Below are 14,560 nucleotides of genomic sequence, written 5' to 3' on the forward strand. Positions count from 1 at the left end.
GATAGGTCTCACCCACAAGAATAAGATAATATGAGGTGAGCCCGTTCCAATTATTATTTTCTCTGATCGTACCCACTGCATTCTCATGTGACAGGTGGGAACAGGTAACATGTGATCTGCAACATATGCAGCAGATGTGTGATATTTGTATGCTTTTATGTATTCATCCTACAAGGAGTGTATATTGCGCTCCAGCTTCTTTCCCTTTGGAGACTAACACAAGTATGTGAATTTATATTTCTCGGGGATTTGAATATTGTGTTATTCCCTTATTTTTTGGGAATTCTTTTTTCTTGTTGAGTCTTCTATGTTTGTATGTAGTTGGTTATACCAACTTTTTAGCGTATATTTATTAAAAGTTATTTTTTACTATTAGTTACACCGTGCTTTGGACATTATATTAGACTGGTGCGTATCACATTTTGTTTCGAGATCAAATTGTGAGCTCCTGGGTTCATGGATGAAGGGAGTGGTTTTTGCTCACTGGTTAATATTTGGCAGGTCTTCCTCGGCCAACTGGTCGTCCTCCTGTTCATTCACTTTTGCCTCCTTTGCAACAGCAAGCGGAAGAGAATCTCCCACTGCCTGGCCGGCATCAGTACCTGAAGGGGAAGATAAATGTCATTAATGGCAGATGTGCACGTGTCACTGACCCAACACCGCCCCTGAGCTGTGATCAGGAGACAGCATGCACACAGCCGTCTACGAGCCACTGATCCACCACCGCCCCTGAGCGGTGATCAGGAGACCGCATGCACACAGCCGTCCATGTGCCACTGATCCATCACCGCCCCCTGAGCTGTGATCAGGAGACAGCATGCACACAGCCGTCTACGAGCCACTGATCCACCACCGCCCCTGAGCTGTGATCAGAAGACCGCATGCACACAGCCGTCCATGTGCCACTGATCCACCACCACCCCTGAGCTGTGATCAGGAGACAGCATGCACACAGCCGTCCATGTGCCACTGATCCATCACCACCCGAGCTGTGATCAGGAGACAGCATGCACACAGCCGTCTACGAGCCACTGATCCATCACCGCCCCTGAGCTGTGATCAGAAGACCGCATGCACACAGCCGTCCATGTGCCACTGATCCATCACCGCCCCCTGAGCTGTGATCAGGAGACAGCATGCACACAGCCGTCTACGAGCCACTGATCCACCACCGCCCCTGAGCTGTGATCAGAAGACCGCATGCACACAGCCGTCCATGTGCCACTGATCCACCACCACCCGAGCTGTGATCAGGAGACAGCATGCACACAGCCGTCTACGAGCCACTGATCCACCACCGCCCCTGAGCTGTGATCAGAAGACCGCATGCACACAGCCGTCCATGTGTCACTGATCCAACACCGCCCCTGACCTGTGATCAGGAGACAGCATGCACACAGCCGTCCACGTGCCACTGATCCACCACCGCCCCTGAGCTGTGATCCAGAGACCGCATGCACACAGCCGTCCATGTGCCACTGATCCACCACCGCCCCTGAGCTGTGATCAGGAGACAGCATGCACACAGCCATCCATGTGCCACTGATCCACCACCGCCCCTGAGCTGTGATCAGGAGACAGCATGCACACAGCCGTCCATGAGCCACTGATCCACCACCGCCCCTGAGCTGTGATCCAGAGATCGCATGCACACAGCCGTCCATGTGTCACTGACCCAACACCGCCCCTGAGCTGTGATCAGGAGACAGCATGCACACAGCCATCCATGTGCCACTGATCCACCACCGCCCCTGAGCTGTGATCAGGAGACAGCATGCACACAGCCGTCCATGAGCCACTGATCCACCACCGCCCCTGAGCTGTGATCCAGAGACCGCATGCACACAGCCGTCCATGTGCCACTGATCCACCACCGCCTCTGAGCGGTGATCAGGAGACAGCATGCACACAGCCGTCCATGTGCCACTGATCCATCACCGCCCCCTGAGCTGTGATCAGGAGACAGCATGCACACAGCCGTCTACGAGCCACTGATCCACCACCGCCCCTGAGCTGTGATCAGGAGACCGCATGCACACAGCCGTCCATGTGCCACTGATCCACCACCACCCCTGAGCTGTGATCAGGAGACAGCATGCACACAGCCGTCCATGTGCCACTGATCCATCACCGCCCGAGCTGTGATCAGGAGACAGCATGCACACAGCCGTCTACGAGCCACTGATCCACCACCGGCCCTGAGCTGTGATCAGGACACAGCATGCACACAGCCATCCATGTGCCACTGATCCACCACCGCTCCTGGGCTGTGATCCAGAGACAGCATGCACACAGCCGTTCATGTGCCAGTGATCCACCACCACTCCTGGGCTGTGATCCAGAGACAGTATGTACACAGCCGTCCATGTGCCACTGATCCACCTGTGATCCAGAGACCGCATGCACATAGCCGTCCATGTGCCACTGATCCACCACCGCTCCTGGGCTGTGACCTGAAGACAGCATGCACACAGCTGTCCTCACCCATGTTGTCTCGCAGGGCGCTGGCCTCACTGTGTGCATCAAACTGGTAATTGGGCACCAGCTTCAGCCGCATTCTGGAGTAGGTCTCGGCACTGGACAGCTTCCACCGCACCTCTGCTGGGTTCCTATGAGAGGACAGATGGGTTACTGATGGATGGAGTCCCCAGCTGTGAGCGGAGACCCTAGATGAGGACTCACTGGTGGGCCCAGGCTCCGCGGGGGCCGCTCAGCAGGCGCAGCAGTGATCTCCACTGTCGGAGCACGGCGCTGTGGTGGCTGCTGATCTGCTTCAGCACGCTGTTATAGCGCTGGTTCTCCGAGCGGATCCTCTTCAGGACGGGCTCCAGCACCAGCTCCTGCACAAAAATGGCGTTAGAGGGACAAAACATGAGAAGTCATATCTACTTCTCCAAAAAAACACAGCCTATGTGGGCGATACTCCAATCACATCCAGAGCTGCAATCCTAATGAGGCAGCCTTCCGCCTAGATCTAGGGTTGCAAGACTTCATATCCCCCCAGTGCTTCCTGCAGCTTCAGCGTCTTTACAGATGTGTACGTAAAAACTGCAAAAAAAGAGCCAAGACAAGCTGGAAAAGCAGAAAGCTGCTCTGAATGTGACTAGTGGCTAAGACATGATGTGATAACAGAATAGCCACTGCAGCTCTGGAGGTGACTGGAGGATAAGACACAATGTAACAGCAGAATACTGAGTGCAGCTCTGGAGGTGACTAGAGGATGAGACCCGATGTAACATCAGAATAGTGAGTGCAGATATGGAGGATAAGACACAATGAAACAGCAGAATAGTGACTGTAGCTCTGGAGGTGACTGGAGGATAAGTCACGCTGTAACAGCAGAATAGTGACTGCAGCTCTGGAGGTGACTGGAGGATAAGTCACGCTGTAACAGCAGAATAGTGACCGCAGCTCTGGAGGTGACTGCAGGATAAGACACGCTGTAACAGCAGAATAGTGAGTGCAGCTCTTGAGGTGACTGGAGGGTAAGACACAATGTAACAGCAGAATACTGAGTGCAGCTCTGGAGGTGACTGGAGGATAAGACACAATGTAATAGCAGAATAGTGAGTGCAGCTCTTGAGGTGACTAGAGGATGAGACTCGATGTAAGATCAGAATAGTGAGTACAGATATGGAGGATAAGACACAATGTAACAGCAGAAGAGTGTCCGCAGCTCTGGAGGTGACTGGAGGATGAGACACGCTGTAACAGCAGAAAAGTGACTGCAGCTCTGGAGGTGACTGGAGGATAAGACACGATGTAACAGCAGAATAGTGAGTGCAGCTCTGGAGGTTACTGGAGGATAAGACACGATGTAACAGCAGAATAGTGACTGTAGCTCTGGAGGTTACTGGAGGATAAGACAATGTAACAGCAGAATAGTGACTGCAGCTCTGGAGGTGACTGGAGGATAAGTCACGCTGTAACAGCAGAATAGTGACCGCAGCTCTGGAGGTGACTACAGGATAAGACACGCTGTAACAGCAGAATAGTGAGTGCAGCTCTTGAGGTGACTGGAGGGTAAGACACAATGTAACAGCAGAATACTGAGTGCAGCTCTGGAGGTGACTGGAGGATAAGACACAATGTAATAGCAGAATAGTGAGTGCAGCTCTTGAGGTGACTAGAGGATGAGACCCGATGTAAGATCAGAATAGTGAGTACAGATATGGAGGATAAGACACAATGTAACAGCAGAATAGTGAGTGCAGCTCTGGAGGTGACTGGAGGATAAGACACGCTGTAACAGCAGAAGAGTGTCCGCAGCTCTGGAGGTGACTGGAGGATGAGACACGCTGTAACAGCAGAATAGTGACCGCAGCTCTGGAGGTGACTACAGGATAAGACACGCTGTAACAGCAGAATAGTGAGTGCAGCTCTTGAGGTGACTGGAGGGTAAGACACAATGTAACAGCAGAATACTGAGTGCAGCTCTGGAGGTGACTGGAGGATAAGACACAATGTAATAGCAGAATAGTGAGTGCAGCTCTTGAGGTGACTAGAGGATGAGACCCGATGTAAGATCAGAATAGTGAGTACAGATATGGAGGATAAGACACAATGTAACAGCAGAATAGTGACTGCAGATCTGGAGGTGACTGGAGGATAAGACACGCTGTAACAGCAGAATACTGAGTGCAGCTCTGGAGGTGACTGGAGGATAAGGCACAATGTAAGAGCAGAATAGTGACTGCAGCCCTGGAGGTGACTGGAGGATGAGACACGATGTAACAGCAGAATAGTGAGTGCAGCTCTGGAGGTGACTGGAGGATAAGGCACAATGTAAGAGCAGAATAGTGACTGCAGCTCTGGAGGTGAGGACTTACCTGAAATCTGCCCCTGCTCTCCCCTTTCTCAGTCTCTCTTCGTAGGGAGCTGCTCATTAAGGCATCGTAGCAGGAGTTCCAGAAGGACGACATCTGGTTGTGGCTTTTTGTAAATGTGTCCCTTTCTAGTTGCTCCATCGCAGGCTGGACCTGGTGGGGCGGAAGGAGCCGCGTTACACTGGCGTTATACGATGTCCCAGGCTCCAGGTCCTCCTTGCTGGGGATTGGTCGGAGGTTGAATGGAGTCACTGCCCCATAAGTCTCCGCTCCCATACAGTCACTGCTCCTTTAGGCTATGTGCACACGTTGCGGATTTCCTGCGGAACCGCAGCGTTTTTTACCGAGCAAAAACGCTGCAGATCCGCAAGTGGGAAAAAAAAATGCTGCGCTAATGGTGCGGAAAAATCCGTGCAGAAACGCTGCAGATTAAAAGAAGTAGCATGCCACTTCTTTTTTGCGGATCAGCAGCATTTTTGTACCCATTCCATTATAGAAATACAATGCATTCGTGCCCCCATACAGTCGCCACCCAATACATTCGTGCCCCCATACAGTCGTGCCCCCATACAGTCGCCGCCCCCATACAGTTGCCGCACCATTCAGTCATCGCCCCTTTACAGTCGTGCCCCCAGTCACAAGTCACCTCCGCAAACAGTTGCTGCCCCATAGTCGCCCCGCCATACAACTGCTGCACCAGTCGCAACCATATATAGTCGCCACTCCGCACTGAGGCAATCTACAGTGAAGGAAATAAGTATTTGATCCCTTGCTGATTTTGTAAGTTTGCCCACTGACAAAGACATGAACAGTCTAATTTTAAGGGTAGGTTAATTTTCACATTGAGATAGAATATCAAAAATAAAATCCAGAAAATCACATTGTATAAATTATATACATTTATTTGCATTTTGCAGTGAGAAATAAGTATTTGATCCCTCTGGCAAACAAGACTTAATACTTGGTGGTCAAACCCTTGTTGGCAGGCCCAGCAGTCAGACGTTTCTTGTAGTTGATGATGCGGTTTGCGCACATGTCAGGAGGAATTTTGCTCCACTCCTCTTTGCAGATCATTTCTAAATCATTAAGATTTTGAGGCCGTCGCTTGGTGACTCGGAGCTTCAACTCCGTCCATAAGTTTTCTATAGGATGAAGGTCTGGAGACTGGCTAGGCCACTCCATGACCTTAATGTGCTTCTTGTGAGCCACTCCTTTGTTGCATTGGCTGTATGTTTTGGGTCGTTGTCTTGCTGGAAGACCCAGCCACGACCCATTTTTAATGTCCTGGTGGAGGGAAAGAGGTTGTCACTCAGGATTTTTCGGTACATGGCTCCATCCATTCTTCCATAGATGCGGTGAAGTAGTCCTGAGTCCTTAGCAGAGAAACACCCCCAAAACATAATGTTTCTACCTCCATGCTTGACAGTGGGGACGGTGTTCTTTGGGTCATAGGCAGCATTTCTCTTCCTCCAAACACGGCGAGTTGAGTTGATGCCAAAGACCTCAATATTTGTCTCATCGGACCACAGCACCTTCTCCCAATCACTCACAGAATCATCCAGGTGTTCATTGGGAAACTTCAGACGGGCTGCACATGTGCCTTCTTGAGCAGGGGGACCAAGTTGCGGGCAGTGCAGGATTTTACACCTTTACGGCGTAATGTGTTACCAATGGTTTTCTTGGTGACTGTGGTCCCAGCTGCCTTCAGATCACTAAGTTCCCCCTGTGTAATTTTAGGCTGATCTCTCACCTTCCTCATGATCAAGGAGACCCCACGAGGTGAGATTGTGCACGGGCCCCGAGATCGATGTCGATTGACAGTCATGTTGTATTTCTTCCATTTTCTTACTATTGCACCAACAGTTGTCTCCTCACCCAGCGTCTTACTTATGGTTTTGTAGCCCATTCCAGCTTTGTGCAGGTCTATGATCTTGAAAGTTACAGCTGAACCGCGCATAAAGGGACCAAAACCACATAAAAAGTGAATAAAGTAAATAAGCAAACACTAGTACAGCCACTAAAACTAATATCCAGAGGGCTACTAGGGGCTGGACAGGACCACCCAAGGTGCGGATAGGGCCGCGAAAATGGAACCAGGACAGCTGTGCAGGAATGACTAAATACCTACACTGATAGTGCAGTCGGCCCCTTACCAGATATAAAGTATAGGATGGTAAATGTAAACATATAAAATGGGAACATACATATGTGGAGCTGGCGGACTTACCGGAACATGGATGCCGCAGCGGCAGCAGAATGGGCAAGCATGTAGTTCTACGGTGAGAAGCCCAGAACCTCGTGGATAGAATACCGTGCCGGCCAGCAAATCTGGAGGGGCTGCGGCGCTGAGCTGCACCGAGAGGAGGATCAATGAATGGATGCACGTGGGCGCTGTACCGGGAAGCCCTGAGGCGGGAAAGGGCTGAACACGAAGGCGAACCTGCAGGGGAGCGGGCACAGAATCGCTGTGTGGTCGCTACGTAGAGCCAGGGAATGCCCCGGCCGGTGGCGTCCCTGGATACGAGCAGGGGGAAGATGGCCGACAGAAGACTCAGCGTGTGACGTCACAGCTACGGAGCGGTACTGGGACCAGAATTAACCAACGCGTTTCGGAGGCACTACGTCCTCCTTCGTCAGGGTACCCTGGCTCTACGTAGCGACCACACAGCGATTCTGTGCCCGCTCCCCTGCAGGTTCGCCTGCGTGTTCAGCCCTTTCCCGCCTCAGGGCTTCCCGGTACAGCGCCCACGTGCATCCATTCATTGATCCTCCTCTCGGTGCAGCTCAGCGCCGCAGCCCCTCCAGATTTGCTGGCCGGCACGGTATTCTATCCACGAGGTTCTGGGCTTCTCACCGTAGAAATACATGCTTGCCCATTCTGCTGCCGCTGCGGCATCCATGTTCCGGTAAGTCCGCCAGCTCCACATATGTATGTTCCCATTTTATATGTTTACATTTACCATCCTATACTTTATATCTGGTAAGGGGCCGACTGCACTATCAGTGTAGGTATTTAGTCATTCCTGCACAGCTGTCCTGGTTCCATTTTCGCGGCCCTATCCGCACCTTGGGTGGTCCTGTCCAGCCCCTAGTAGCCCTCTGGATATTAGTTTTAGTGGCTGTACTAGTGTTTGCTTATTTACTTTATTCACTTTTTATGTGGTTTTGGTCCCTTTATGCGCGGTTCAGCTGTAACTTTCATTGTGCATATTTCTATAGCAGGATTGGCACTTACCTGCCCTGACTCCAGCTGCTAGGGACCTTGGGGTTTGATATTAGCGCTTGTGTGTTTCCTTCTTTTTGAGGTCTATGATCTTGTCCCTGACATCCTTAGAAAGCTCTTTGGTCTTGCCCATGTTGTAGATGTCAGAGTCTGACTGATTAATTGGTTCTGTGGACCGGAGTCTTTTATAAAGGGGACTATGTAATACAGCTGTCTGTAATGCAGGTAACGAGGTGATTAGCAGCGCCTAACCGGTCTGTAGGAGCCAGAACTCTTAACCCCTTTACCCCCAAGGGTGGTTTGCACGTTAATGACCGGGCCAATTTTTACAATTCTGACCACTGTCCCTTTATGAGGTTATAACTCTGGAACGCTTCAACGGATCCCAGTGATTCTGACATTGTTTTTTTGCGACATATTGTACTTCATGATAGTGGTAAAAATTCTTTGATAGTACCTGCGTTTATTTGTGAAAAAAAAGGAAATTTGGCGAAAATTATGAAAATTTCGCAATTTTCCAACTTTGAATTTTTATGCAATTAAATCACAGAGATATGTCACACAAAATACTTAATAAGTAACATTTCCCACATGTTTACTTTACATCAGCACAATTTTGGAACCAAATTTTTTTTTTGTTAGGGAGTTATAAGGGTTAAAAGTTGACCAGCAATTTCCCATTTTTACAACACCATTTTTTTTTTAGGGACCACATCACATTTAAAGCCATTTTGAGGGGTCTATATGATAGAAAATACCCACGTGTGACACCATTCTAAAAACTGCACCCCTCAAGGTGCTCAAAACCATATTCAAGAAGTTTATTAACCTTTCTGGTGCTTCACAGGAATTTTTGGAATGTTTAAATAAAAATGAACATTTAACTTTTTTTCACAAAAAATTTACTTCAGCTCCAATTTGTTTTATTTTACCAAGGGTAACAGGAGAAAATGGACCTTAAAAGTTGTTGTCCAATTTGTCCTGAGTACGCTGATACCCCATATGTGGGGGAAACCGCTGTTTGGACACATGGGAGGGCTCGGAAGGGAAGGAGCGCCATTTGGAATGCAGACTTAGATGGATTGGTCTGCAGGTGTCACATTGCGTTTGCAGAACCCCTAATGTACCCAAACAGTAGAAACCCCCCACAAGTGACCCCATATTGGAAACTAGACCCCCCAGGGAACTTATCTAGATGTGTTGTGAGAACTTTGAACCCCCAAGTGTTTCATTACAGTTTATAACGCAGAGCCGTGAAAATAAAAAATCTTTTTTTTTTCCCACAAAAATTATTTTTTAGCCCCCAGTTTTGTATTTTCCCAAGGGTAACAGGAGAAATTGGATCCCAAAAGTTGTTTTCCTATTTGTTCTGAGTACGCTGATACCCCATATGTTGGGGTAAATCCCTGTTTGGGCACACGGGAGAGCTCGGAAGGGAAGGAGCACTGTTTTACTTTTTCAACGGAGAATTGGCTGGAATTGAGATCGGACGCCATGTCGTGTTTGGAGAGCCCCTGATGTGCCTAAACAGTGGAAACCCCCCAATTATAACTGAAACCCTAATCCAAACACACCCCTAACCCTAATTCCAACGGTAACCCTAACCACACCCCTAACCCTGACACACCCCTAACCCTAATCCCAACCCTATTCCCAACTGTAAATGTAATCCAAACCCTAACCGTAACTTTAGCCCCAACCCAAACTGTAGCCCTAACCCTAACCCTAGCCCTAACCCTAGCCCTAACCCTAGCCCTAACCCTAACTGTAGCCTAAAGGTACCGTCACACTAGACGATATCGCTAGCGATCCGTGACGTTGCAGCGTCCTGGCTAGCGATATCGTCCAGTGTGACAGGCAGCAGCGATCAGGCCCCTGCTGTGATATCGCTGGTCGGGGAAGAAAGTCCAGAACTTTGTTTCGTCGCTGGATCTCCCGCTGACATCGCTGAATCGGCGTGTGTGACGCCGATTCAGCGATGTCTTCGCTGGTAACCAGGGTAAACATCGGGTTACTAAGCGCAGGGCCGTGCTTAGTAACCCGATGTTTACCCTGGTTACCATCGTTAAAGTAAAAAAAACAACCACTACATACTTACCTACCGCTGTCTGTCCCCGGCGCTGTGCTTCTCTGCTCTGGCTGTGAGCACAGCGGCCGGAAAGCAGAGCGGTGACGTCACCGCTCTGCTTTCCGGCTGCCCGGCGCTCACAGCCAGAGCAGAGAAGCACAGCGCCGGGGACAGACAGCGGTAGGTAAGTATGTAGTGGTTGTTTTTTTTACTTTAACGATGGTAACCAGGGTAAACATCGGGTTACTAAGCGCGGCCCTGCGCTTAGTAACCCGATGTTTACCCTGGTTACCGGCATCGTTGGTCGCTGGAGAGCTGTCTGTGTGACAGCTCTCCAGCGACCAAACAGCGACGCTGCAGCGATCGACATCGTTGTCGGTATCGCTGCAGCGTCGCTTAGTGTGACGGTACCTTTAACCCTAGCCCCAACCCTAACCCTAGCCCTAACCCTAGCCCTAACCCTAATGGGAAAATGGAAATAAATATATTTTTTTAATGTTTCCCTAACTAAGGGGGTGATGAAGGGGGGTTTGATTTACTTTTATAGCGGGTTTTTTAGCGGATTTTTATGATTGGCAGCCGTCACACACTGAAAGACGCTTTTTATTGCAAAAAATATTTTTTGCGTTACCACATTTTGAAAGCTATAATTTTTCCATATTTTGGTCCACAGAGTCATGTGAGGTCTTGTTTTTTGCGGGACGAGCTGACGTTTTCATTGGTAACACTTTGGGGCACGTGACTTTTTTTGATCGCTTTTTATTCCGATTTTTGTGAGGCAGAATGACCAAAAACCAGCTATTCATGAATTTCTTTTGGGGGAGGGGTTTATACTGTTCCGCGTTTGGTAAAATGGATAAAGCAGTTTTATTCTTCGGGTCAGTACGATTACAGCGATATCTCATTTATATAATTTTTTTATGTTTTGGCGCTTTTATACGATAAAAACTATTTTATACAAAAAATAATTATTTTTGCATCGCTTTATTCTCAGGACTATAACTTTTTTATTTTTTTGCTGATGATGCTGTATGGCGGCTCGTTTTTTGCAGGAAAAGATGACGTTTTCAGCAGTACCATGGTTTATATCTGTCTTTTTGATCGCGTGTTATTCCACTTTTTGTTCGGCGGTATAATAATAAAGCGTTGTTTTTTGCCTCCTTTTTTTTCTTTTCGTACGGTGTTTACTGAAGGGGTTAACTAGTGGGCCAGGTTTATAGGTCGGGCCGTTACGGACGCGGCGATACTAAATATGTGTACTTTTATTGTTTTTTTTTTTTATTTAGATAAAGAAATGTATTTATGGGAATAATATATATATATTTTTTTCATTATTTAGGATTTTTTTTTTTTACACATTTGGAAACATTTTTTTTTACTTTGTCCCAGGTGGGGACATCACAGATCGGTGATCTGACAGTTTGCACAGCACTCTGTCAGATCACCGATCTGACTTAAGGTACCTTCACACTAAACAACTTCACAACGATATCGCTAGCGATCCATGACGTTGCAGCGTCCTGGCTAGCGATATCGTTGTGTTTGACACACAGCAGCGATCAGGATCCCGCTGTGATGTCGTTGGTCGCTGCAGAAAGACCAGAACTTTATTTCGTCGCTGGACTTCCTGCAGACATCGCTGAATCGGCCCTGCGCTTAGTAACCCGATGTTTACCCTGGTTACCCGGGGACTTCGGGATCGTTGGTTGCTGGAGAGCTGTCTGTGTCGGTATCGCTGCAGCGTCGCTTAGTGTGAAGGTACCTTTACAGCACTGCAGGCTTCACAGTGCCTGCTCTGAGCAGGCTCTGTGAAGCCACCTCCCTCCCTGCAGGACCCGGATGCCGCGGCCATCTTGGATCCGGGCCTGGAGCAGGGAGGGAGGTAGGGAGACCCTCGCAGCAACGCGATCACATCGCGTTGCTGCGGGGGGCTCAGGGAAGCCCGCAGGGAGCCCCCTCCCTGCGCGATGCTTCCCTGCACATCGCGATCATGTTTGATCGCGGTGTGCCGGGGGTTAATGTGCCAGGAGCGGTCCGTGACCGCTCCTGGCACATAGTGCCGGATGTCAGCTGCGATAGGCAGCTGACACCTGGCCGCGATTGGCCGCGCTCCCCCCGTGAGCGCGGCCGATTGCGTATGACGTACTATCCCCTCGGTGGTCATATGGGCCCACCCCACTTCGACGGGATAGTACGTCTAATGTCAGAAAGGGGTTAATGGTTGATAGGGGATCAAATACTTATTTCTCACTGCAAAATGCAAATACATTTATATAACTTATACAATGTGATTTTCTGGATTTTATTTTTGATTTTCTATCTCTCAATGTTACAATTAACCTACCCTTAAAATTATAGACTGTTCATATCTGTCAGTGGGCAAACTTAAAAAATCAGCAAGGGATCAAATACTTATTTCCTTCACTGTATGTGATCTGAAAATCCGTCTGGATCTAGTCTGGCTCACACAACTGAGGGTGAGGAATACGACGAGGAACTGAAACAAAGTTTTAATTATTAGGACGGTTCTTACAAGGACGTCCAGATCACTCTCCTGACCTGCTTTTCTATGAAGACTTTCCATTCGTAGCTGTTGCAGAACCTCATGAGGTCATCATGGAAGGTCGGACTCCCATTAGTAGGTGGCAGGGAGGGCAGATGTTCCTGCAGCTGGAGGCACTCATAACACTGGTCCATGACCGTCCGGATGATGGGCACCAGGCCTAAGAAGGTCTCGGACTTGGCACTGACAGAGCTTAGGAGCACGACCTGCAGGCTGCCAAGTAAGAAGCAGGCCTCCTCCTTCTTCAGGGCGGTGGCGTACTTCAGGATCTCGTGAAGCTTTGAGGAGGCCGATAAATACATCTGAATGGACGAATCACAGGTTAACACCACGGGCACAACGGATAGCGGCAGTGGTCGGAGCTGGTTCTAGTCACTGCTGAGTCAGGCAGATGATCGTGTGCATTAGCTCCTGAGCCCACCCCACACATGCGGTCCCTGGTGCACATGTACTAGTACGAGGTTAATGGCCACTGAGACTGTCCTAATGCAATTAAGCCCCGTCCCGTCCGCCATGTGACCCTTCCCTCGGGTGTTTCGCGCCCTCACCTGTTGGTCATCGAGCTTGATAAATCCTATGATGATCCTGAGGCCGATCTGTGCCATCTCCTTCAGGTCCGACGTCCCGTTTACCAAGTAATTCCACACATCCAGCTTTTCCAGTAAATTAGTGACCCCCTCGAATATCTGACGAGATGCAGAAATTCTCTTTATAAACCAAGAAGCCTCTTAAATCTCGAAGTAAATGAGAAAACTAGAAAGTCACCTTCTCACTCCAGAGGATTTCATTGCTGTCCCCCTCGGAGAAGAGGAAATCCTGCAGGAGGCGCAGGAGCTTCAGCACGCTGTGCCCGAGGATGGCCGAAGACGACGCTTCCTTCATGTCCGTCAACGCCGATTCTAGCATCATCTCCAGGAGGCTGAGGACAGACGGAGGCGAGGAGCTGAGCAATCCCTCCATGATGTCTGTGGAGGGACAGAGTCCTCACCATCCCCATCACTCACCTCCTTTTGATCTCATCCGGGGGTCTCACCAGCTCACAGGCTGATCCCAGCTTGGTGAGGACGGAGAAGACCTGGCCCCGCTCCTTCCAGGCTCCATCTTCTTGACCTTCCACTCCCCTCCATGTGACGGAGAAGATGATGTTTGTGAGGAGGTTGCACAGCTCTTCTTCTGGGGTCTGCTGGAGGACAAGCACATATTACACGCTGGTGATACAGTGGGGGGGGTAGATATAGTGCAGCACAGGGCGGGGTAGACATAGTGCAGCACGGGACGGGGGAAACATAGTGCAGCACGGGACGGGGGAAACATAGTGCAGCACGGGGCGGGGGAAACATAGTGCAGCACGGGGCGGGGGAGACATAGTGCAGCACGGGGCGGGGGAGACATAGTGCAGCACGGGGCGGGGGAGACATAGTGCAGCACGGGGCGGGGGAGACATAGTGCAGCACAGGGGGAGACAGTGCAGCACGGGGCAGGGGAGACATAGTGCAGCACGGGACGGGGGAAACATAGTGCAGCACGGGGCGGGGGAAACATAGTGCAGCACGGGACGGGGGAAACATAGTGCAGCACGGGACGGGGGAAACATAGTGCAGCACGGGGCGGGGGAAACATAGTGCAGCACGGGACGGGGGAGACATAGTTCAGTAAGGGGCGGGGGAGACATAGTGCAGCACGGGGCGGGGGAGACATAGTGCAGCACGGGGCGGGGGAGACATAGTGCAGCACGGGGCGGGGGAGACATAGTGCAGCACGGGGCGGGGGAGACATAGTGCAGCACGGGGCGGGGGAGACATAGTGCAGCACGGGGCGGGGGAGACATAGTGCAGCACGGGGCGGGAGAGACATAGTGCAGCACGGGGCAGGGGAGACAT

At 50.2% G+C, this 14,560-nt stretch overlaps 1 protein-coding gene across 5 annotated transcripts in view; it reads right to left on the minus strand.

Annotated features, from left to right (window-relative positions):
• The window catches only part of NBEAL2 (neurobeachin like 2), a 184,947-nt gene that overhangs the window by 21,716 nt on the left and 148,671 nt on the right, over window positions 1–14,560 (minus strand). For 2 of the 5 annotated variants that reach the window (XM_069729154.1, XM_069729152.1), the window contains 8 exons: window positions 13,685–13,863; window positions 13,446–13,599; window positions 13,229–13,366; window positions 12,677–12,982; window positions 4,830–4,979; window positions 2,683–2,840; window positions 2,383–2,609; window positions 485–602 (listed from right to left, as the gene is read on the minus strand). In XM_069729154.1, the coding sequence (XP_069585255.1) occupies window positions 485–602; window positions 2,383–2,609; window positions 2,683–2,840; window positions 4,830–4,979; window positions 12,677–12,982; window positions 13,229–13,366; window positions 13,446–13,599; window positions 13,685–13,863 (1,430 nt within the window). The remainder of the gene's footprint in view (window positions 1–484; window positions 603–2,382; window positions 2,610–2,682; window positions 2,841–4,829; window positions 4,980–12,676; window positions 12,983–13,228; window positions 13,367–13,445; window positions 13,600–13,684; window positions 13,864–14,560) is intronic. The other 3 variants (XM_069729156.1, XM_069729153.1, XM_069729155.1) reach the window with 3 other exon arrangements.

The sequence above is a fragment of the Ranitomeya imitator genome, chromosome 6 (assembly GCF_032444005.1).
Source record: "Ranitomeya imitator isolate aRanImi1 chromosome 6, aRanImi1.pri, whole genome shotgun sequence".
NCBI classification, from domain to species: Eukaryota; Metazoa; Chordata; class Amphibia; order Anura; family Dendrobatidae; genus Ranitomeya; species Ranitomeya imitator.